The following is a 22974-nucleotide window of genomic DNA, read 5'->3' as shown; positions in this document are numbered from 1 at the left end:
AGTAAAGGTAAAGGTGGTGGGGTAGCTCTATTGGTAAAGGTAAAGGTGGTGGGGTCGCTCTATTAATAAAGGTAAAGGTGGTGGGGTCGCTCTATTAGTAAAGGTAAAGGTGGTGGGGTCGCTCTATTAATAAAGGTAAAGGTGGTGGGGTAGCTCTATTAATAAAGGTAAAGGTGGTGGGGTCGCTCTATTAGTAAAGGTAAAGGTGGTGGGGTAGCTCTATTGGTAAAGGTAAAGGTGGTGGGGTAGCTCTATTAGTAAAGGTAAAGGTGGTGGGGTAGCTCTATTAATAAAGGTAAAGGTGGTGGGGTCGCTCTATTAGTAAAGGTAAAGGTGGTGGGGTCGCTCTATTAATAAAGGTAAAGGTGGTGGGGTCGCTCTATTAGTAAAGGTAAAGGTGGTGGGGTCGCTCTATTGGTAAAGGTAAAGGTGGTGGGGTAGCTCTATTGGTAAAGGTAAAGGTGGTGGGGTCGCTCTATTGGTAAAGGTAAAGGTGGTGGGGTCGCTCTATTGGTAAAGGTAAAGGTGGTGGGGTCGCTCTATTGGTAAAGGTAAAGGTGGTGGGGTAGCTCTATTGGTAAAGGTAAAGGTGGTGGGGTCGCTCTATTAGTAAAGGTAAAGGTGGTGGGGTCGCTCTATTGGTAAAGGTAAAGGTGGTGGGGTCGCTCTATTGGTAAAGGTAAAGGTGGTGGGGTCGCTCTATTGGTAAAGGTAAAGGTGGTGGGGTCGCTCTATTGGTAAAGGTAAAGGTGGTGGGGTCGCTCTATTAGTAAAGGTAAAGGTGGTGGGGTAGCTCTATTGGTAAAGGTAAAGGTGGTGGGGTCGCTCTATTGGTAAAGGTAAAGGTGGTGGGGTCGCTCTATTAGTAAAGGTAAAGGTGGTGGGGTCGCTCTATTGGTAAAGGTAAAGGTGGTGGGGTCGCTCTATTGGTAAAGGTAAAGGTGGTGGGGTCGCTCTATTGGTAAAGGTAAAGGTGGTGGGGTCGCTCTATTAGTAAAGGTAAAGGTGGTGGGGTCGCTCTATTGGTAAAGGTAAAGGTGGTGGGGTAGCTCTATTGGTAAAGGTAAAGGTGGTGGGGTAGCTCTATTGGTAAAGGTAAAGGTGGTGGGGTCGCTCCATTGGTAAAGGTAAAGGTGGTGGGGTCGCTCCATTGGTAAAGGTAAAGGTGGTGGGGTAGCTCTATTGGTAAAGGTAAAGGTGGTGGGGTCGCTCCATTGGTAAAGGTAAAGGTGGTGGGGTCGCTCCATTGGTAAAGGTAAAGGTGGTGGGGTAGCTCTATTAGTAAAGGTAAAGGTGGTGGGGTCGCTCTATTAGTAAAGGTAAAGGTGGTGGGGTCGCTCTATTGGTAAAGGTAAAGGTGGTGGGGTAGCTCTATTGGTAAAGGTAAAGGTGGTGGGGTCGCTCCATTGGTAAAGGTAAAGGTGGTGGGGTAGCTCTATTAGTAAAGGTAAAGGTGGTGGGGTCGCTCTATTGGTAAAGGTAAAGGTGGTGGGGTCGCTCCATTGGTAAAGGTAAAGGTGGTGGGGTCGCTCTATTGGTAAAGGTAAAGGTGGTGGGGTCGCTCTATTAGTAAAGGTAAAGGTGGTGGGGTCGCTCCATTGGTAAAGGTAAAGGTGGTGGGGTCGCTCTATTAGTAAAGGTAAAGGTGGTGGGGTCGCTCTATTAGTAAAGGTAAAGGTGGTGGGGTCGCTCTATTAGTAAAGGTAAAGGTGGTGGGGTAGCTCGATTGGTAAAGGTAAAGGTGGTGGGGTAGCTCTATTAGTAAAGGTAAAGGTGGTGGGGTAGCTCTATTGGTAAAGGTAAAGGTGGTGGGGTAGCTCTATTGGCAAAGGTAAAGGTGGTGGGGTCGCTCTATTAATAAAGGTAAAGGTGGTGGGGTAGCTCTATTAATAAAGGTAAAGGTGGTGGGGTAGCTCTATTAGTAAAGGTAAAGGTGGTGGGGTCGCTCTATTAATAAAGGTAAAGGTGGTGGGGTCGCTCTATTAATAAAGGTAAAGGTGGTGGGGTAGCTCTATTAATAAAGGTAAAGGTGGTGGGGTCGCTCTATTAATAAAGGTAAAGGTGGTGGGGTCGCTCTATTGGTAAAGGTAAAGGTGGTGGGGTAGCTCTATTAATAAAGGTAAAGGTGGTGGGGTCGCTCTATTAATAAAGGTAAAGGTGGTGGGGTCGCTCTATTGGTAAAGGTAAAGGTGGTGGGGTCGCTCTATTGGTAAAGGTAAAGGTGGTGGGGTCGCTCTATTGGTAAAGGTAAAGGTGGTGGGGTAGCTCTATTGGTAAAGGTAAAGGTGGTGGGGTCGCTCTATTAGTAAAGGTAAAGGTGGTGGGGTCGCTCCATTAGTAAAGGTAAAGGTGGTGGGGTAGCTCTATTGGTAAAGGTAAAGGTGGTGGGGTCGCTCTATTGGTAAAGGTAAAGGTGGTGGGGTAGCTCTATTGGTAAAGGTAAAGGTGGTGGGGTAGCTCTATTAGTAAAGGTAAAGGTGGTGGGGTAGCTCTATTAGTAAAGGTAAAGGTGGTGGGGTCGCTCTATTAGTAAAGGTAAAGGTGGTGGGGTAGCTCTATTAATAAAGGTAAAGGTGGTGGGGTCGCTCTATTAGTAAAGGTAAAGGTGGTGGGGTCGCTCTATTAATAAAGGTAAAGGTGGTGGGGTAGCTCTATTAATAAAGGTAAAGGTGGTGGGGTCGCTCTATTAGTAAAGGTAAAGGTGGTGGGGTCGCTCTATTGGTAAAGGTAAAGGTGGTGGGGTCGCTCTATTAATAAAGGGAAAGGTGGTGGGGTCGCTCTATTAATAAAGGGAAAGGTGGTGGGGTCGCTCTATTGGTAAAGGTAAAGGTGGTGGGGTCGCTCTATTAATAAAGGTAAAGGTGGTGGGGTCGCTCTATTGGTAAAGGTAAAGGTGGTGGGGTCGCTCTATTGGTAAAGGTACAGGTGGTGGAGTAGCTCTATTGGTAAAGGTAAAGGTGGTGGGGTCGCTCTATTGGTAAAGGTAAAGGTGGTGGGGTCGCTCTATTGGTAAAGGTAAAGGTGGTGGGGTAGCCCTATTGGTAAAGGTAAAGGTGGTGGGGTCGCTCTATTAATAAAGGGAAAGGTGGTAGGGTCGCTCTATTAGTAAAGGTAAAGGTGGTGGGGTAGCTCTATTGGTAAAGGTAAAGGTGGTGGGGTCGCTCTATTGGTAAAGGTAAAGGTGGTGGGGTCGCTCTATTGGTAAAGGTAAAGGTGGTGGGGTCGCTCTATTGGTAAAGGTAAAGGTGGTGGGGTCGCTCTATTGGTAAAGGTAAAGGTGGTGGGGTAGCTCTATTGGTAAAGGTAAAGGTGGTGGGGTCGCTCTATTGGTAAAGGTAAAGGTGGTGGGGTCGCTCTATTAGTAAAGGTAAAGGTGGTGGGGTAGCTCTATTGGTACAGGTAAAGGTGGTGGGGTAGCTCTATTAGTAAAGGTAAAGGTGGTGGGGTCGCTCTATTGGTAAAGGTAAAGGTGGTGGGGTAGCTCTATTAGTAAAGGTAAAGGTGGTGGGGTCGCTCTATTGGTAAAGGTAAAGGTGGTGGGGTAGCTCCATTAGTAAAGGTAAAGGTGGTGGGGTCGCTCTATTGGTAAAGGTAAAGGTGGTGGGGTCGCTCTATTAGTAAAGGTAAAGGTGGTGGGGTAGCTCTATTGGTAAAGGTAAAGGTGGTGGGGTAGCTCTATTAATAAAGGTAAAGGTGGTGGGGTCGCTCTATTAATAAAGGTAAAGGTGGTGGGGTCGCTCTATTGGTAAAGGTAAAGGTGGTGGGGTAGCTCTATTAATAAAGGTAAAGGTGGTGGGGTCGCTCTATTAGTAAAGGTAAAGGTGGTGGGGTAGCTCTATTAGTAAAGGTAAAGGTGGTGGGGTCGCTCTATTAGTAAAGGTAAAGGTGGTGGGGTAGCTCTATTAATAAAGGTAAAGGTGGTGGGGTCGCTCTATTGGTAAAGGTAAAGGTGGTGGGGTAGCTCTATTAGTAAAGGTAAAGGTGGTGGGGTCGCTCTATTGGTAAAGGTAAAGGTGGTGGGGTAGCTCTATTAATAAAGGTAAAGGTGGTGGGGTCGCTCTATTGGTAAAGGTAAAGGTGGTGGGGTAGCTCTATTGGTAAAGGTAAAGGTGGTGGGGTAGCTCTATTAGTAAAGGTAAAGGTGGTGGGGTCGCTCTATTAGTAAAGGTAAAGGTGGTGGGGTAGCTCTATTGGTAAAGGTAAAGGTGGTGGGGTCGCTCTATTAGTAAAGGTAAAGGTGGTGGGGTCGCTCCATTAGTAAAGGTAAAGGTGGTGGGGTAGCTCTATTGGTAAAGGTAAAGGTGGTGGGGTCGCTCTATTGGTAAAGGTAAAGGTGGTGGGGTAGCTCTATTGGTAAAGGTAAAGGTGGTGGGGTCGCTCTATTGGTAAAGGTAAAGGTGGTGGGGTCGCTCTATTAGTAAAGGTAAAGGTGGTGGGGTAGCTCTATTGGTAAAGGTAAAGGTGGTGGGGTAGCTCTATTAGTAAAGGTAAAGGTGGTGGGGTCGCTCTATTGGTAAACGTAAAGGTGGTGGGGTCGCTCTATTAGTAAAGGTAAAGGTGGTGGGGTCGCTCTATTAGTAAAGGTAAAGGTGGTGGGGTAGCTCTATTGGTAAAGGTAAAGGTGGTGGGGTCGCTCTATTAATAAAGGTAAAGGTGGTGGGGTAGCTCTATTAGTAAAGGTAAAGGTGGTGGGGTCGCTCTATTAATAAAGGTAAAGGTGGTGGGGTAGCTCTATTAATAAAGGGAAAGGTGGTGGGGTCGCTCTATTAATAAAGGGAAAGGTGGTGGGGTCGCTCTATTAATAAAGGGAAAGGTGGTGGGGTCGCTCTATTGGTAAAGGTAAAGGTGGTGGGGTCGCTCTATTGGTAAAGGTACAGGTGGTGGAGTAGCTCTATTGGTAAAGGTAAAGGTGGTGGGGTCGCTCTATTGGTAAAGGTAAAGGTGGTGGGGTCGCTCTATTGGTAAAGGTAAAGGTGGTGGGGTAGCCCTATTGGTAAAGGTAAAGGTGGTGGGGTCGCTCTATTAATAAAGGGAAAGGTGGTGGGGTCGCTCTATTAGTAAAGGTAAAGGTGGTGGGGTCGCTCTATTAGTAAAGGTAAAGGTGGTGGGGTAGCTCTATTGGTAAAGGTAAAGGTGGTGGGGTCGCTCTATTGGTAAAGGTAAAGGTGGTGGGGTCGCTCTATTGGTAAAGGTAAAGGTGGTGGGGTCGCTCTATTGGTAAAGGTAAAGGTGGTGGGGTAACTCTATTGGTAAAGGTAAAGGTGGTGGGGTCGCTCTATTGGTAAAGGTAAAGGTGGTGGGGTCGCTCCATTAGTAAAGGTAAAGGTGGTGGGGTCGCTCTATTGGTAAAGGTAAAGGTGGTGGGGTCGCTCTATTAGTAAAGGTAAAGGTGGTGGGGTAGCTCTATTGGTAAAGGTAAAGGTGGTGGGGTAGCTCTATTAGTAAAGGTAAAGGTGGTGGGGTAGCTCTATTGGTAAAGGTAAAGGTGGTGGGGTAGCTCTATTGGTAAAGGTAAAGGTGGTGGGGTCGCTCTATTGGTAAAGGTAAAGGTGGTGGGGTAGCTCTATTAATAAAGGTAAAGGTGGTGGGGTCGCTCTATTAATAAAGGTAAAGGTGGTGGGGTAGCTCTATTAATAAAGGTAAAGGTGGTGGGGTCGCTCTATTAATAAAGGTAAAGGTGGTGGGGTAGCTCTATTAGTAAAGGTAAAGGTGGTGGGGTCGCTCTATTGGTAAAGGTAAAGGTGGTGGGGTAGCTCTATTGGTAAAGGTAAAGGTGGTGGGGTAGCTCTATTAATAAAGGTAAAGGTGGTGGGGTCGCTCTATTGGTAAAGGTAAAGGTGGTGGGGTAGCTCTATTAATAAAGGTAAAGGTGGTGGGGTCGCTCTATTAGTAAAGGTAAAGGTGGTGGGGTCGCTCTATTAATAAAGGGAAAGGTGGTGGGGTCGCTCTATTAGTAAAGGTAAAGGTGGTGGGGTAGCTCTATTAATAAAGGTAAAGGTGGTGGGGTCGCTCTATTGGTAAAGGTAAAGGTGGTGGGGTCGCTCTATTGGTAAAGGTAAAGGTGGTGGGGTCGCTCTATTAGTAAAGGTAAAGGTGGTGGGGTCGCTCTATTAATAAAGGTAAAGGTGGTGGGGTCGCTCTATTAATAAAGGTAAAGGTGGTGGGGTAGCTCTATTAATAAAGGTAAAGGTGGTGGGGTCGCTCTATTAATAAAGGTAAAGGTGGTGGGGTCGCTCTATTAATAAAGGTAAAGGTGGTGGGGTCGCTCTATTAATAAAGGTAAAGGTGGTGGGGTAGCTCTATTGGTAAAGGTAAAGGTGGTGGGGTCGCTCTATTAATAAAGGTAAAGGTGGTGGGGTAGCTCTATTGGTAAAGGTAAAGGTGGTGGGGTCGCTCTATTAGTAAAGGTAAAGGTGGTGGGGTAGCTCTATTAATAAAGGGAAAGGTGGTGGGGTCGCTCTATTAATAAAGGTAAAGGTGGTGGGGTCGCTCTATTAATAAAGGTAAAGGTGGTGGGGTCGCTCTATTGGTAAAGGTAAAGGTGGTGGGGTCGCTCTATTGGTAAAGGTAAAGGTGGTGGAGTAGCTCTATTGGTAAAGGTAAAGGTGGTGGGGTCGCTCTATTGGTAAAGGTAAAGGTGGTGGGGTCGCTCTATTGGTAAAGGTAAAGGTGGTGGGGTCGCTCTATTGGTAAAGGTAAAGGTGGTGGGGTCGCTCTATTAGTAAAGGTAAAGGTGGTGGGGTAGCTCTATTAATAAAGGTAAAGGTGGTGGGGTCGCTCTATTAGTAAAGGTAAAGGTGGTGGGGTCGCTCTATTAATAAAGGTAAAGGTGGTGGGGTAGCTCTATTGGTAAAGGTAAAGGTGGTGGGGTAGCTCTATTAGTAAAGGTAAAGGTGGTGGGGTCGCTCTATTAGTAAAGGTAAAGGTGGTGGGGTAGCTCTATTGGTAAAGGTAAAGGTGGTGGGGTCGCTCTATTGGTAAAGGTAAAGGTGGTGGGGTCGCTCTATTGGTAAAGGTAAAGGTGGTGGGGTAGCTCTATTAGTAAAGGTAAAGGTGGTGAGGTAGCTCTATTAGTAAAGGTAAAGGTGGTGGGGTCGCTCTATTGGTAAAGGTAAAGGTGGTGGGGTCGCTCTATTGGTAAAGGTAAAGGTGGTGGGGTAGCTCTATTGGTAAAGGTAAAGGTGGTGGGGTAGCTCTATTAGTAAAGGTAAAGGTGGTGGGGTAGCTCTATTGGTAAAGGTAAAGGTGGTGGGGTCGCTCTATTAATAAAGGTAAAGGTGGTGGGGTCGCTCTATTAGTAAAGGTAAAGGTGGTGGGGTAGCTCTATTAATAAAGGTAAAGGTGGTGGGGTAGCTCTATTGGTAAAGGTAAAGGTGGTGGGGTCGCTCTATTGGTAAAGGTAAAGGTGGTGGGGTCGCTCTATTGGTAAAGGTAAAGGTGGTGGGGTCGCTCTATTGGTAAAGGTAAAGGTGGTGGGGTAGCTCTATTGGTAAAGGTAAAGGTGGTGGGGTCGCTCTATTGGTAAAGGTAAAGGTGGTGGGGTCGCTCTATTGGTAAAGGTAAAGGTGGTGGGGTCGCTCTATTAGTAAAGGTAAAGGTGGTGGGGTAGCTCTATTAGTAAAGGTAAAGGTGGTGGGGTAGCTCTATTGGTAAAGGTAAAGGTGGTGGGGTAGCTCTATTAGTAAAGGTAAAGGTGGTGGGGTAGCTCTATTAGTAAAGGTAAAGGTGGTGGGGTCGCTCTATTAGTAAAGGTAAAGGTGGTGGGGTCGCTCTATTAATAAAGGTAAAGGTGGTGGGGTAGCTCTATTGGTAAAGGTAAAGGTGGTGGGGTCGCTCTATTGGTAAAGGTAAAGGTGGTGGGGTAGCTCTATTGGTAAAGGTAAAGGTGGTGGGGTCGCTCTATTGGTAAAGGTAAAGGTGGTGGGGTAGCTCTATTGGTAAAGGTAAAGGTGGTGGGGTCGCTCTATTAGTAAAGGTAAAGGTGGTGGGGTCGCTCTATTGGTAAAGGTAAAGGTGGTGGGGTAGCTCTATTAGTAAAGGTAAAGGTGGTGGGGTCGCTCCATTGGTAAAGGTAAAGGTGGTGGGGTCGCTCCATTAGTAAAGGTAAAGGTGGTGGGGTCGCTCTATTAGTAAAGGTAAAGGTGGTGGGGTAGCTCTATTAGTAAAGGTAAAGGTGGTGAGGTAGCTCTATTAGTAAAGGTAAAGGTGGTGGGGTCGCTCTATTAGTAAAGGTAAAGGTGGTGGGGTCGCTATATTGGTAAAGGTAAAGGTGGTGGGGTCGCTCTATTAGTAAAGGTAAAGGTGGTGGGGTCGCTCTATTAATAAAGGTAAAGGTGGTGGGGTCGCTCTATTGGTAAAGGTAAAGGTGGTGGGGTCGCTCTATTAGTAAAGGTGAAGGTGGTGGGGTAGCTCTATTGGTAAAGGTAAAGGTGGTGGGGTCGCTCTATTGGTAAAGGTAAAGGTGGTGGGGTAGCTCTATTAATAAAGGTAAAGGTGGTGGGGTCGCTCTATTAATAAAGGTAAAGGTGGTGGGGTCGCTCTATTGGTAAAGGTAAAGGTGGTGGGGTAGCTCTATTAATAAAGGTAAAGGTGGTGGGGTCGCTCTATTGGTAAAGGTAAAGGTGGTGGGGTAGCTCTGTTAATAAAGGTAAAGGTGGTGGGGTCGCTCTATTGGTAAAGGTAAAGGTGGTGGGGTCGCTCTATTGGTAAAGGTAAAGGTGGTGGGGTCGCTCTATTAGTAAAGGTAAAGGTGGTGGGGTCGCTCTATTAGTAAACGTAAAGGTGGTGGGGTCGCTCTATTGGTAAAGGTAAAGGTGGTGGGGTCGCTCTATTGGTAAAGGTAAAGGTGGTGGGGTCGCTCTATTGGTAAAGGTAAAGGTGGTGGGGTCGCTCTATTGGTAAAGGTAAAGGTGGTGGGGTAGCTCTATTGGTAAAGGTAAAGGTGGTGGGGTCGCTCTATTGGTAAAGGTAAAGGTGGTGGGGTCGCTCTATTAGTAAAGGTAAAGGTGGTGGGGTCGCTCTATTGGTAAAGGTAAAGGTGGTGGGGTCGCTCTATTGGTAAAGGTAAAGGTGGTGGGGTCGCTCTATTGGTAAAGGTAAAGGTGGTGGGGTCGCTCTATTGGTAAAGGTAAAGGTGGTGGGGTCGCTCTATTGGTAAAGGTAAAGGTGGTGGGGTCGCTCTATTAGTAAAGGTAAAGGTGGTGGGGTCGCTCTATTGGTAAAGGTAAAGGTGGTGGGGTCGCTCTATTAATAAAGGTAAAGGTGGTGGGGTCGCTCTATTAATAAAGGTAAAGGTGGTGGGGTAGCTCTATTAGTAAAGGTAAAGGTGGTGGGGTCGCTCTATTAATAAAGGTAAAGGTGGTGGGGTCGCTCTATTGGTAAAGGTAAAGGTGGTGGGGTCGCTCTATTAATAAAGGTAAAGGTGGTGGGGTAGCTCTATTAGTAAAGGTAAAGGTGGTGGGGTCGCTCTATTAATAAAGGTAAAGGTGGTGGGGTAGCTCTATTAGTAAAGGTAAAGGTGGTGGGGTCGCTCTATTAATAAAGGTAAAGGTGGTGGGGTCGCTCTATTAGTAAAGGTAAAGGTGGTGGGGTCGCTCTATTGGTAAAGGTAAAGGTGGTGGGGTCGCTCTATTAATAAAGGGAAAGGTGGTGGGGTCGCTCTATTAGTAAAGGTAAAGGTGGTGGGGTCGCTCTATTGGTAAAGGTAAAGGTGGTGGGGTCGCTCTATTAATAAAGGGAAAGGTGGTGGGGTCGCTCTATTAGTAAAGGTAAAGGTGGTGGGGTCGCTCTATTAATAAAGGTAAAGGTGGTGGGGTCGCTCTATTGGTAAAGGTAAAGGTGGTGGGGTCGCTCTATTGGTAAAGGTAAAGGTGGTGGAGTAGCTCTATTGGTAAAGGTAAAGGTGGTGGGGTCGCTCTATTGGTAAAGGTAAAGGTGGTGGGGTAGCCCTATTGGTAAAGGTAAAGGTGGTGGGGTCGCTCTATTAATAAAGGGAAAGGTGGTGGGGTCGCTCTATTGGTAAAGGTAAAGGTGGTGGGGTAGCTCTATTGGTAAAGGTAAAGGTGGTGGGGTCGCTCTATTGGTAAAGGTAAAGGTGGTGGGGTAGCCCTATTGGTAAAGGTAAAGGTGGTGGGGTCGCTCTATTGGTCAAGGTCAAGGTGGTGGGGTAGCTCTCTTCGTAAAGGTAAAGGTGGTGAGGTAGCTCTATTAATAAAGGTAAAGGTGGTGGGGTAGCTCTATTAATAAAGGTAAAGGTGGTGGGGTAGCTCTATTGGTAAAGGTAAAGGTGGTGGGGTAGCTCTATTAGTAAAGGTAAAGGTGGTGGGGTAGCTCTATTAGTAAAGGTAAAGGTGGTGGGGTAGCTCTATTAATAAAGGTAAAGGTGGTGGGGTAGCTCTATTGGTAAAGGTAAAGGTGGTGGGGTAGCTCTATTAATAAAGGTAAAGGTGGTGGGGTAGCTCTATTGGTAAAGGTAAAGGTGGTGGGGTAGCTCTATTAGTAAAGGTAAAGGTGGTGGGGTAGCTCTATTAGTAAAGGTAAAGGTGGTGGGGTCGCTCTATTAGTAAAGGTAAAGGTGGTGGGGTAGCTCTATTAGTAAAGGTAAAGGTGGTGGGGTCGCTCTATTAGTAAAGGTAAAGGTGGTGGGGTAGCTCTATTAATAAAGGTAAAGGTGGTGGGGTCGCTCTATTAGTAAAGGTAAAGGTGGTGGGGTCGCTCTATTAGTAAAGGTAAAGGTGGTGGGGTCGCTCTATTGGTAAAGGTAAAGGTGGTGGGGTCGCTCTATTAGTAAAGGTAAAGGTGGTGGGGTCGCTCTATTGGTAAAGGTAAAGGTGGTGGGGTCGCTCTATTAATAAAGGTAAAGGTGGTGGGGTCGCTCTATTGGTAAAGGTAAAGGTGGTGGGGTCGCTCTATTGGTAAAGGTAAAGGTGGTGGAGTAGCTCTATTGGTAAAGGTAAAGGTGGTGGGGTCGCTCTATTGGTAAAGGTAAAGGTGGTGGGGTCGCTCTATTAATAAAGGTAAAGGTGGTGGGGTCGCTCTATTGGTAAAGGTAAAGGTGGTGGGGTCGCTCTATTGGTAAAGGTAAAGGTGGTGGAGTAGCTCTATTGGTAAAGGTAAAGGTGGTGGGGTCGCTCTATTGGTAAAGGTAAAGGTGGTGGGGTAGCTCTATTGGTGAAGGTAAAGGTGGTGGGGTCGCTCTATTGGTAAAGGTAAAGGTGGTGGGGTAGCCCTATTGGTAAAGGTAAAGGTGGTGGGGTCGCTCTCTTCGTAAAGGTAAAGGTGGTGGGGTAGCTCTATTAGTAAAGGTAAAGGTGGTGGGGTAGCTCTATTAGTAAAGGTAAAGGTGGTGGGGTAGCTCTATTGGTAAAGGTAAAGGTGGTGGGGTCGCTCTATTGGTAAAGGTAAAGGTGGTGGGGTAGCTCTATTGGTAAAGGTAAAGGTGGTGGGGTAGCTCTATTAGTAAAGGTAAAGGTGGTGGGGTCGCTCTATTAGTAAAGGTAAAGGTGGTGGGGTAGCTCTATTGGTAAAGGTAAAGGTGGTGGGGTAGCTCTATTGGTAAAGGTAAAGGTGGTGGGGTAGCTCTATTAGTAAAGGTAAAGGTGGTGGGGTAGCTCTATTAGTAAAGGTAAAGGTGGTGGGGTAGCTCTATTAGTAAAGGTAAAGGTGGTGGGGTAGCTCTATTAGTAAAGGTAAAGGTGGTGGGGTAGCTCTATTAGTAAAGGTAAAGGTGGTGGGGTCGCTCTATTAGTAAAGGTAAAGGTGGTGGGGTCGCTCTATTAGTAAAGGTAAAGGTGGTGGGGTCGCTCTATTAGTAAAGGTAAAGGTGGTGGGGTCGCTCTGTTAATAAAGGTAAAGGTGGTGGGGTAGCTTTATTAGTAAAGGTAAAGGTGGTGGGGTCGCTCTATTAATAAAGGTAAAGGTGGTGGGGTAGCTCTATTGGTAAAGGTAAAGGTGGTGGGGTCGCTCTATTGGTAAAGGTAAAAGGTGGTGGGGTAGCTCTGTTAATAAAGGATGAAATTAGTACAAGCGTGAGAAATGATCTTGGCTCAGAAGATCAAGATGTAGAATCAATTTGGATGGAGGTAAGAAATAGCAAGGGAAAGAAATCACTGGTGGGAGTAGTTTAGAGGCCCCCTAACGGTAGCTACATTGTAGGGCAAAATATAAAATCAAGAAATAATGGGGGCTTGTTTAAAAAAAAAGTAATGCATTAGTCATGGGCGATTTTAATTTTCATATAGATTGGACAAATCAAATTGGCAAAAGTAGCCCTGAGGATGAGTTCATAGAGTGTATTCAGGACTGTTTCTTACAACAATACATTGTGAAACCAACCAGGGAACAGGCCATTTTAGATATGGTAATGAGACTTGATTAATTAATGATCTCAAAGTAAAGGGTCCCTTAGGAAAAAGTGATCATAATATGATGAATTTCACATCCAGTTTGAGAGGGAGGATCTTGGATCTGAAACTACTGTATTCAACCTAAATAAGGGCATGAGGACAGAGTTGGCTGAAGTGGACTGGGAAAACAGATCAGAAGGTATGACTGTGGATAAGCAGTGGCAGACATTTAAAAAGATATTATGACTCAACAAAAATATATCCCAGTAAGGAGGAAAGACTCCATCAGATGGGTGTACCAACCTTGGTTAACTAAAGAAGTTAAGGATGGTATCAGGTTAAAAGAAAAAGTATACAACATGGCAAAGATTGGGAAAACTTTAGAAACCAGTGAAGGACGAAACAAATAAAAGAGGGAGAAAATAGATTGAGAGTAAACTAGCAAGAAATATAAAAACTGACAATAAGAGCTTTTACAAGTATATAAAAAGGAAGAGAGTAGCTAAAGTATAGGTCCCTTAGAGGATGAGACTGGGGAAATAATAGAAAACAAGGAAATGGCAGAGGAATTGAACAGATATTTTGTATCTGTCTTCGTAGAAGACACTAAAAGCATACCAATAATAGTTGATAATCAAGGGGCAAAGGGGAGGGAGGAACTAAAAACAATCACAGGCGGCGGAACAGGAAGATAAGGTGGTAAAGAAGGCATATGGGATACTTGCCTTTATTAGCCGAGGCATAGAATATAAGAGCAAGGAGGTTATGATGGAGCTGTATAAAACACTGGTTTGGCCACAGCTGGAGTACTGTGTGCAGTTCTGGTCGCCACACTACAGGAAGGATGTGATCGCTTTGGAGAGGGTGCAGAGGAGATTCACCAGGATGTTACCAGGGCTGGAGCGCTTCAGCTATGAAGAGAGACTGGGAAGATTGGGTTTGTTTTCCTTGGAGCAGAGGAGGCTGAGGGGGGACATGATTGAGGTGTACAAAATTATGAGGGGCACAGATAGGATGGATACTAAGGAGCTTTTTCCCTTCGTTGAGGGTTCTATAACAAGGGGACATAGATTCAAGGTAAAAGGCGGGAGGTTTAGAGGGGATTTGAGAAAGAACTTTTTCACCCAGAGGGTGGTTGGAGTCTGGAACTCACTGCCTGAAAGGGTTGTGGAGGCAGGAACCCTCACAACATTCAAGAAGCATTTGGATGAGCACTTGAAATGCCATAGCATACAAGGCTATGGACCAAATGCTGGAATATGGGATTAGAGTAGACAGGGCTGATGGCCGGCGCGGACACGATGGGCCGAAGGGCCTCTATCCGTGCTGTATAACTATGACTCTAGAGAAAAAGTACTAGGTAAACTAATGGGTCTGCAGGCTGACAAGTCCCCTGGACCTGATGGATTGCACCCGAGGATCTTAAAAGAAGTGACTCCAGAGATAGTGGATGCATTGGTTGTAATCTTCCAGAATTCACAATGCTGGAAAGGTCTCAGCAGAATGGAAAACCGCAAATGTAACGCCCCTATTCAAGAAAGGAGGGAGACAGAAAGCAGTAACTATGGACCAATTAACCTAACATCTGTCATTGGGAAAATGCTAGAATCAATTATTAAGGAAGCAGTAGCAGGACATTTAAAGACTCAAAATAAAATCAAGGAGAGTCAACATGGTTTTATGAAAGGGAAATTGTGTTTGACATTTATTAGAGTTCTTTGAGGAAGTAACGATCAGGGTGGATGAAGGGGAACCAGTGGATGTAGTGTATTTGGATTTCCAAAAGGCATTCGATAAGGTGCCACATAAAAGATTACTACACAAGATAAGAGCTCATGGTATTGGGGGTAATATTAGTATGGATAGAGGATTGGCTAACTAACAGAAAAGAGTCGGGATAAAGGGGTCATTTTCAGGACAGCAATCTAACTAGTGGGGTGCCGCAGGGATCAGTGCTGGGGCCTCAACTATTTACATCTATATCAATGACTTGGATGAAGGAAGTGAGTGTACTGTGGCCAAATTTGCTGATGATACAAAGATAGGTGGAAAAGTAAGTTGTGGAGGACACAAAATGTCTGCAAAGGGATATAAATAGGTTAAGTGAATGGGTAAAAATTTGGCAGATGGAATATAATGTGGGGAAATGTGAAGTTACCCACTTTGGTAGGAAGAATAAAAAAAGCAAAACATGCTATAAATGGAGGAAGACTACAGAATGCTGCGGTACAGAGGGTGTTGGGATTCCTCGTACATGAAACACAAAGTTAGCCTACTGGTGCAGTAGGTAATTGGGAAGGCAAATGGAATATTGGCCTTTATTTCAAGGGGTTGGAGTATAAAAGCAGGGAGGTCTTGCTACAACTGAGACCACATCTAGAGTACTGCGTACAGTTTTAGTCCCCGTATTTAAGGAAGGATATACTTGCATTGGAGGCGGTTCAGAGAAGGTTCACGAGGTTGATTCCGGGTATGGAAGGGTTTTATGAGGAAAGATTGAGCAGGTTGGGTCTATACTCATTGGAGTTTAGAAGAATGAGAGGAGATCTAATTGAAACATACAAGATTCTGAGGGGGCTTGACAGGGTAAATGCTGAGGATGTTTCCCCTCATAGGGGAATCTAGAACTAGGGGGAATAGTCTCAGAATAAGGGGTCACCCATTTAAGACAGAGATGAGGAGAAATTTCTTCTTCGGGTTGTGAACCTTTGGAATTCTTTGCCCCAAAGAGTGCTGGAGGCTGGGTCATTGAATATATCCAAGGCTGAGTAAGACAAATTTTTGATCGGCAAGGGAGTCAAAAGGATATGGGGAACAGGCGGGAAAGTGGAGTTGAGGTAAAAATCAGATCAGCCATGATCTCATTGAATGGTGAGCAGGCTCGAAGGGCCAAATGGCCTACTCCTATCTCTTATGTCCCTCTGTTCCACTACACTTCTCAGTATCCTCCCATTTATTGTGTATTCCCTTGCCTTATTTGCCCTCCCCAAATCCATTACCTCATACTTCCCCGGATTGAATTCCATTTGCCACTTTTCTGCCCACCTAGCCAGTCCATTGATATCTCCCTGCAGTCTGCAGCTTTCCCCCTCACTATCAACCACACGGCCAATTTTTGTATCATCAGCAATCTTCTTAATCATGTCTCCTACATTTAAGTCTAAATCATTAATATGCACCACAAAAAGCAAGGGACCTAGTACTGAGCCCTGTGGAACCCCACTGGAAACAGCCTTCCAGTCACAAAAATACCTGACCATTACCCTTTGCTTGCTGCCACTGAGCCAATTTTGGATGCAACTTGCCACTTTCCTTTGGATCCCATGGGCTTTTACTTTTCTGACCAGTCTGCCATGTGGGACCTTATCAAAAGCCTTGTTAAAATCCATGTGGATGACATCAAATGTGCTACCCTCATCAACCCTCTGTTACCACCTCAAAAAAATATCAATTTAGTCAGACACAACCTTTCTTTAACAAATCTATGCTGACTGTCCTTGATTAATCCGTGCCTTCCTAAATGACGATTAGTTATCCTCTTGCTCTATGTATTTATAAAACATTTTTGGGTTTTCCTTGATTTTACTTGCCAATATTTTTTCATGCCCTCTTTGCTTTCCTAATCTTTTTAATTTCACCCCTGCACTTTCTATACTCCTCTAGGCTTTCTGCAGTATTGAGTTCTCAGTATCTGACATATGCTTCCCTTTTTTGCCTTATCGTACCCTGTACGCTCCTTGACATCCAGGAGGCTCTAGATTTAGCATTCCCACCCTTTTTCCTTGAGAAAATATTTGCTCTGAACCCTCACTATTCCCCTTGACTGCCTCCCACTGTTCTGACACTGATTTAACTTCAAGTAGCTGTTTCCAGACCACTTTTGCCAAATCACTTCAGAGCTTCGTAAAATTTGCCTTTCCCCAATTGAGAAACTTTTACTCCTGTTCTATCTTTGTCCTTTTCCATAATACTGTTAAATCTAACTGGATTATGATCATCACTAAAATGCTCTCCCACTGACACTCCTTCCACCTGCCCAGCTTCATTCCCTAAAACTACCCCCTCTCTTGTTGGGCTTGCTACGTACTGGCTAAAAAAAGTTTTCCTGAATGCATTAAGAATTCTGCACCCTCTATACCTTTTACACTGATTCTATCCCGGTTATTACTGGGGTAATTGAAATCCCCTATTACTGCCCTATTGTTTTTGCACTTCAGAAATTTACCTACATATTTGCTCTTCTATCTCCCTCTGACTGTTTGGGGGTCTATAGTACACTCCCAGTAGTGTGATTGCCCCTTTTTTGTTCTTTAGCTCAACCCATATGGCCTCATTTGATGATCCTTCTAACATATCATCCCTCCTCACAGCTGTAATTGTTAACCAATATTGCCACTCCCCTCCTTTTTTTAATCCCCCCCCTCTATCTTGTCTGAAAATCCTGTAACCAGGAATGTTGAGTTGCCATTCCTGCCCCTCTTTAAGCCATGTTTCAGTGATAGCTAGATCATACTTCGATGCATCTATCTGTGCCCTCAGCTCTTGTTGACTAGACTGCTTGCATTGAGGTATATACCATTAAGCACTGCCAAGCTCCTTTTTTGTTTATTTTCTAGCCTTTGTTTCCTCTGCCTTCCAAACTCTTACTAATTTTCTACCTTCCATTTCCAGCTCTGCTTCTCTCCCTTCTGAATCTACGCTCAGGTTCCCATTCCCCTGCCAAGCTAGTTTAAACCCTCCCCAACAGCATTAACAGACCTACCCGCAAGGATATTGGTCCCGGCCCTGTTGAGATGCAACCCGTCTGAGGTCTCACCTCCCCCAGAACCAGTCCCAATGCCCCAGAAATCTAAAGCCCTCCCCTCCTGCAACATCTCTTCTGCCAGCCACTCGTCTGCATTATCCTCACTAGCTTGGTTAACGTTATAACATTTCTCCTGTTTTAGTGGAAACTTACTGAATGATGCATCAAAAAGTTTAAGATTTTAAGTTTGAGAAAATGTATTTTCAGCACACCGATTTAAAAAAAAAATTTACAAGCTTTTACACACACACAATTACTCAAAACATTAAAATGTAAACTTGTAACACCAATGAAAACTACAAGATTTAATTCATCTTCTAAGAAAAACTACCTACAACTGTAGAAATACAAACCATGGCAAAAGCAAATCTTGAAATTACAGGATGAGATTTCAGTCACAACCAATATTAAAATCTGGTAAGTGACAACAGGACACAATTCAGCTTGAAACACATCATTGGCAAGTGTGAAGTGTTGCATTTTGGAAGGATGAGGAGAGGCTTTATAAACTAAATGGTGCAATTTTAAAGGGGATGCAAGAACAGAGACATCTGGGGGTTCACATACACAAATCTTTGAAGGCAGCAGGACATGTTGATGAGGCTGTTAAAAAAGCATACTTAATCCTGGGCTTTACAAATAGAGGCAGAGAGTACAAAAGCAAGGAAGTTATGCTAAACCTTTATAAATCGCTGGTTAGGCCCCAGCTAGAATACTGTGTCCAATTCTGGCCACCACACTTTAGGAAGGATATTAAGGCCCTGGAGAGGGTGGAGAGGAGATTTACTAGAATGGTACCAGGGATAAGGGACTTCTGTTATGTGGAGAGACTGGAGAAGCTGGGATTGTTCTTAGAACAGAAAAGGTTCAGGAGAGATTTAATTGGTGATCAAAATTATGAGGGGTTTTGATAGAGTAGATAGGGAGAAACTGTTTCCACTAGCAGGAGGGTCAGTAGCCAGAGGATACAGATTTAAAGTAACCAGCGGTGAATGAGTAATTTTTTTTAAAAACGGGTTATGATGATTTGGATTGCACTTAATCATAGAATGATACAGCACAGGAGGCCATTCAGCCCATCGGGCCTGCTCTTTGGTTATTCGATTAGTCCCATTCCCCTGCTCTCCCCATAGCCCTGCAATTTTTTCCTTTTGAAGTATATCTAGCCACTTCCCTTTTGAAAGTTACTATTGAATCTGCTTCCACCACCCTTTCAGGTAGAGCACTGAGCATCACATCTTCAAAACACAGGAATCTGTAATATCCTTTCATGGCCCCAGAAAAGGTCAACCACAATGGGTGCCTTGCTTCTGTTCAGAGTTTCATTATGCACTCAGCTGGGTGAGGTAAATATGGAGCAGGAGCAGGAGCAAAAGATGTGAGCCAAAATTTACCCATTAGCTTGGCCTCTAATATTCACACTTGTGTGAAGTTACTTTCTGGCTTGATTAATCAGTCAGTCACTCACTGGTCAGGTCATACACAAGCACAACACAATGTTTCAACTAAGCAAAGTCTTCACATGCAACGGCCCTTGGTTGCAGAAATGTGTAGGATCAATATCTTCTCTGGAAACCAATTACAACTTGTTTAAGCATTTTCATCCCCTAGCCTGTGAGATCGTCACACCATATAAAAGACATGAGTACAAAGTGTCCTGGAAATTGTGACCAACTATATTACCAGCTCCAAAAACAATCCAAATTCAGTGCCCAGTTTGACAGCACTGGGCATAGAAAATATTTGCATTTACTTCAGTTTTTTTTTGTTGCTTCTTAAATCAGGAATATGCAGTGAGAATTGCAGAGAGTGTTTCTTAAAACTGAACTATTACTATGGTAGTTACTTGATGTATGCCATTGTCATGTTTGGATCTGGCGCTTATTTTCAAACAACCTGGGAGATGCACATTGCAGACATCTACCCTTTGCTGTCGAGCGGAGATTTCGAGTGTGGAACAAATACATGGCGTATATATTCAATTTTGTTTTAGCCTCAATCAGGACTTTATCATCCTCAAAAAGGAACATGCAATTTGGATATTTCACCTGCTTCTTAACGTTACAAAAAGGATTTGTTTTGCTGAACCATCCTGGTAAGTCTTTTTTTTTTTGCACTTTCTCCAGTCCATCCAATCCATAAGCAAGTTAACTACACAGCAGCAGAAATACATCAAAAAGCTAACAACGGAACACCTAACTTACACAATACATAAACTTTCAAAAACAGTCACCACTCATGTAGCAAAAACTTTATGGGGCCCTTCACCACTTCATGTACAACAGGCAGTAACAAAGCAGGGAACTCATTAATAGAGGACAAGCCCAGTCATATAGCTGCCTCTTAGATACACACACAACACACCAAAATGTTGTCAATCATTTCTATCCTTCAAGTAGGCAAGGTGTTAACAGCAGCCTTGGTGGTGTCCAGGGTCTCATTTGTTCCTGACACCTGACCTCCAAATAAGCTATTAATAGCTGATTAAGTACATAAATTTGCATATTTCCAAAATCTCAACAGCATGGGGGTCAAATCAAATAATCTGGTCAGGTTTGATTAAAAGGCAGTGATACCCACAGAGACAGGCCATCTCAATTGAAGCTTCAGCTTTGTATATTGGCCACAGCTGACTAATCAATATGATTTTTCTGTTTGAGGTATGAGGTAACTCTGCTGTCACACAACATGTCTTTTGATATGGAAGCCAATGTGTATAGTGTGCAAGAACGGTTATAAAAATTCATCAATTCTAATTCCTTTTCTGGACATGGATATGTACCAACGTTTTTATTCAAGCCCTATCCTCTAGTCAGGTTAAAACTGCTTTCAGAAGCCACACCTCAGTAGAGTTCACTTGACAAGGTTACCTCCAAACCCATCTGGCCAGATCCATTGCATTTGTTTTCCTGATGCAATATGTGGGCTGGTCAAATGGTAGAACAAAAACTTAGCCTGGGTTGAGTAATTGTACAGTAGCTGTAACATTTTGTCCAACATTAGCCAATTTAAATCTTACTGAATCTTTAAGACTGAGAATACAATAGAAGGAACAACTGTGTTTTAACAGCTTCAACTAGAAGAGTCATTTTCTCTTACTTCAAATTCTTGGTGATTCCAAGAGATCACACTAGCACTGCCCAGTTCTCGGTCAATGTTAAAAGCCCTCATCTCTGCCTCAAATGCATCTCTTAATTCTTCTCTCGTTTTGTAATTCCAGATTAAGTTAGATTTGGCATGATCCATCTGAAATCTGGGGGAGGAAAAAAAAAGCAGTTTATTTCAATTTGTTTGCATTACATTCTTCTTTGAAATGTAGAATGTTCACTACATTTCACATCATTTCCTACAACTAATGCATCAAAAATAAGATAGCTACTGACAAGATTACATTCATCTTCACTTATAGTATAGCTGTACAATGCATAAAGGAGTTGTTCAATATATGGTCAGACTCAAGTTCTTAAACAATCCATGAAACCTCTTGAAAGCACCATGTAACATAGGCAACAAAAAGAAACATTCAATGCCTTGAGGAAAAAGTTTGAAGAAGTTGCCACTTTCCCTATTGGCAGTACATTGACACTGGGGGAGTGTGAGGTCAGCCTGTGCTACGGTGTGCTCCACAGTCAAACAGTTAATACTGCCTCAAATGTAAACCGCTTCAACAAGGCACCCACCCACGTGACCTTATCACAGTACGAGTCACAGCTTTCCAGGTAGGAGTGGGAAGGGGTGTAGTGAGAACATCACCACCTACTTCTCACCCCTAGTTCAAAAGAAAGAAACGAAAATAAAACAGTTCAAAATGTAAACGCCTTACTTATAGTAGAAGAGGTCCCAGTTTGCTTCTATTTTAATCCTTTGTCGTCTTTTTCTTAAAACAACTGGTTTTTGGTTGAGATTCTATAAAACAAATTTTAAAAATCTGCTTTAAAATCATTTCATTGATTCCAATAATATTCACTTATAAAGCAAACAAGGCTACAACTATTTGTGGGAACATATTACAGGACACAAGAAAGTTTTAATATTCCAATTTGGGTGTTTGTGCATTTAAAGCTAGATAATGAATGTGTTTTCTAGTAGGAGCATCATGATTGACCTATCATAACCTTAGAGGGCTGAATAATAAAATTCAGGTCGTGGAAACTGAAAATAAATAGCATACAATTAAAGGGATTATTCAATTTAAAGGCTTCACACATTAAAGAGTCCACGTAGGTATGACTGAATACTCTGATCAGTGAAAATTATTTGCCATATTGACCTTTTTACACTTTAGCTGCATTCAGGACCCATGTGGTCAGGGTCCTCACCACCCACAATACATAAAGGAACTTGCTCAGAGCCACAAGGTTCCACGAGAGTGAACAAAAATAAGAGCACATGGAATTGGAGGCAACCTACTGACATGGGGAGGCATGGTTAGGGGGTAGGAGACAGAGTAGGGATAATAAGTATATGCTCCAATTTGTCGGATGTGACTAGTGGTGTCCCTCAGGGATCTGTGCTGGAGCCTCAGCTTTTCAATATAATTTATAAGTGACTTATATGAAGGAATAGAGCGCTGTATATGTAAGTTTGCTGACGACACCAAGTTAAGTGGCACAGTAAATAATGTGGATGGCAGCAGAAAGTTGCAAAGGGACACTGATAGATTAAGTGAGTGGACAAAACTGTGGCAGATGGAGTTCAATGCGGTGAAATGTGAGGTCATCCACTTCGGACTCAAGAAAGATAGATCAGTGTATTTTCTAAATGGAGAGAAGCTAGGAACTGTGGAGGAGCAGGGAGATTTAGGGTCCATGTACAGAAATCACTAAGAGCTAGTGGACAGGTACAAAAAAAAAAATCATTGTAACAGCTAATAGAATGTTGGCATACAAAGGGGTAGAAGTTATGTTACAGTTATATAAAGTTCTGGTTGGACCCTAGTTGGAGCACTGCATTCAGTTCTGGACACTGCACCTCAGATATATTGGCCTTGGAGGGGGTGCAGTGCAGATTCACCAGAATGATACCTGGGCTAAAAATGGTTAAATGAGGACAGGTTGCATAGACTAGGTTTATATTCCCTCGAGTATAGAGATTAAGGGGTGAGCTGCTTGAGGTGTTTAAGATGATTAAAGGATTTGATAGGGTAGATAGATAAACTGTTTCCTCTGTTGGGAGAGTCCAGAACAAGGGGCAAAACCTTAAAATTAGAGCTAGGCCATTCAGGGGTGATGTCAGAAAGCATTTCTTCACACAAAGGGTAGTGGAAATTTGGAACACACTCCCTCAAAAAGCTGTTGAGGCTGTGGGGACAATTGAAAATTTCAAAACCGAGATTGATAGATTTTTGTTAGGCAAAGGGTATTAAGGGTTACAGAACCAAGGCAGGTCAATGGAGTTAAGATACAGATCAGCCATGATCTAATTGAATGGCCGAGCAGGCTCGAGGGGCTGAAAGGCCTACCCCTGTTCCTAAAGATCCTAAGACACTACAGACTCCAAGGCCCTTTGCAGAAATTAAAAGTGACAGGGTAGTCTTACTTTTGAAGTTTAACCTAAGTGCATTTATAAAACATTGTTCCTGACAACCTCTCCATTCAACTACAGTACAATGTTTTATTTTGGAGAGGGAATGAACACGAGGAGCTTACTGTTGAAGTCATTTGGGAGCATAGAGCTTATGCTTGGTAAAAGCATGCAAACTATTTGTATTTATATAGTGCCTTTAAAAGCAGCAAATCATCCCATGGGACATCACCAGGAGGCGAAGATTGATCAGATTGAAGCAAGGGAAGGTGGCCAATGCAACAGTTATACACAGGTCAGTTT

The 22974-nt window shown here is 43.9% G+C and overlaps 1 protein-coding gene across 5 annotated transcripts in view; it reads right to left on the bottom strand.

Moving 5' to 3' along the window:
* Window positions 1–22974, bottom strand: part of LOC137334859 (dnaJ homolog subfamily C member 13) — a 270037-nt gene that overhangs the window by 127088 nt on the left and 119975 nt on the right. For all 5 annotated transcript variants that reach the window (XM_067999895.1, XM_067999904.1, XM_067999912.1 and 2 more), the window contains exons 22-23: window positions 20972–21054; window positions 20248–20401 (exon numbers count right to left, since the gene is read on the bottom strand). In XM_067999895.1, coding sequence (XP_067855996.1) covers window positions 20248–20401; window positions 20972–21054 — 237 coding nt within the window. The remainder of the gene's footprint in view (window positions 1–20247; window positions 20402–20971; window positions 21055–22974) is intronic.

This window comes from Heptranchias perlo, chromosome 2 (assembly GCF_035084215.1).
Source record: "Heptranchias perlo isolate sHepPer1 chromosome 2, sHepPer1.hap1, whole genome shotgun sequence".
In the NCBI taxonomy this organism is placed as follows: domain Eukaryota; kingdom Metazoa; phylum Chordata; class Chondrichthyes; order Hexanchiformes; family Hexanchidae; genus Heptranchias; species Heptranchias perlo.
Note: the sequence above shows the minus strand (reverse complement) of the source record. Positions and strands in the feature narration are given on the sequence as shown.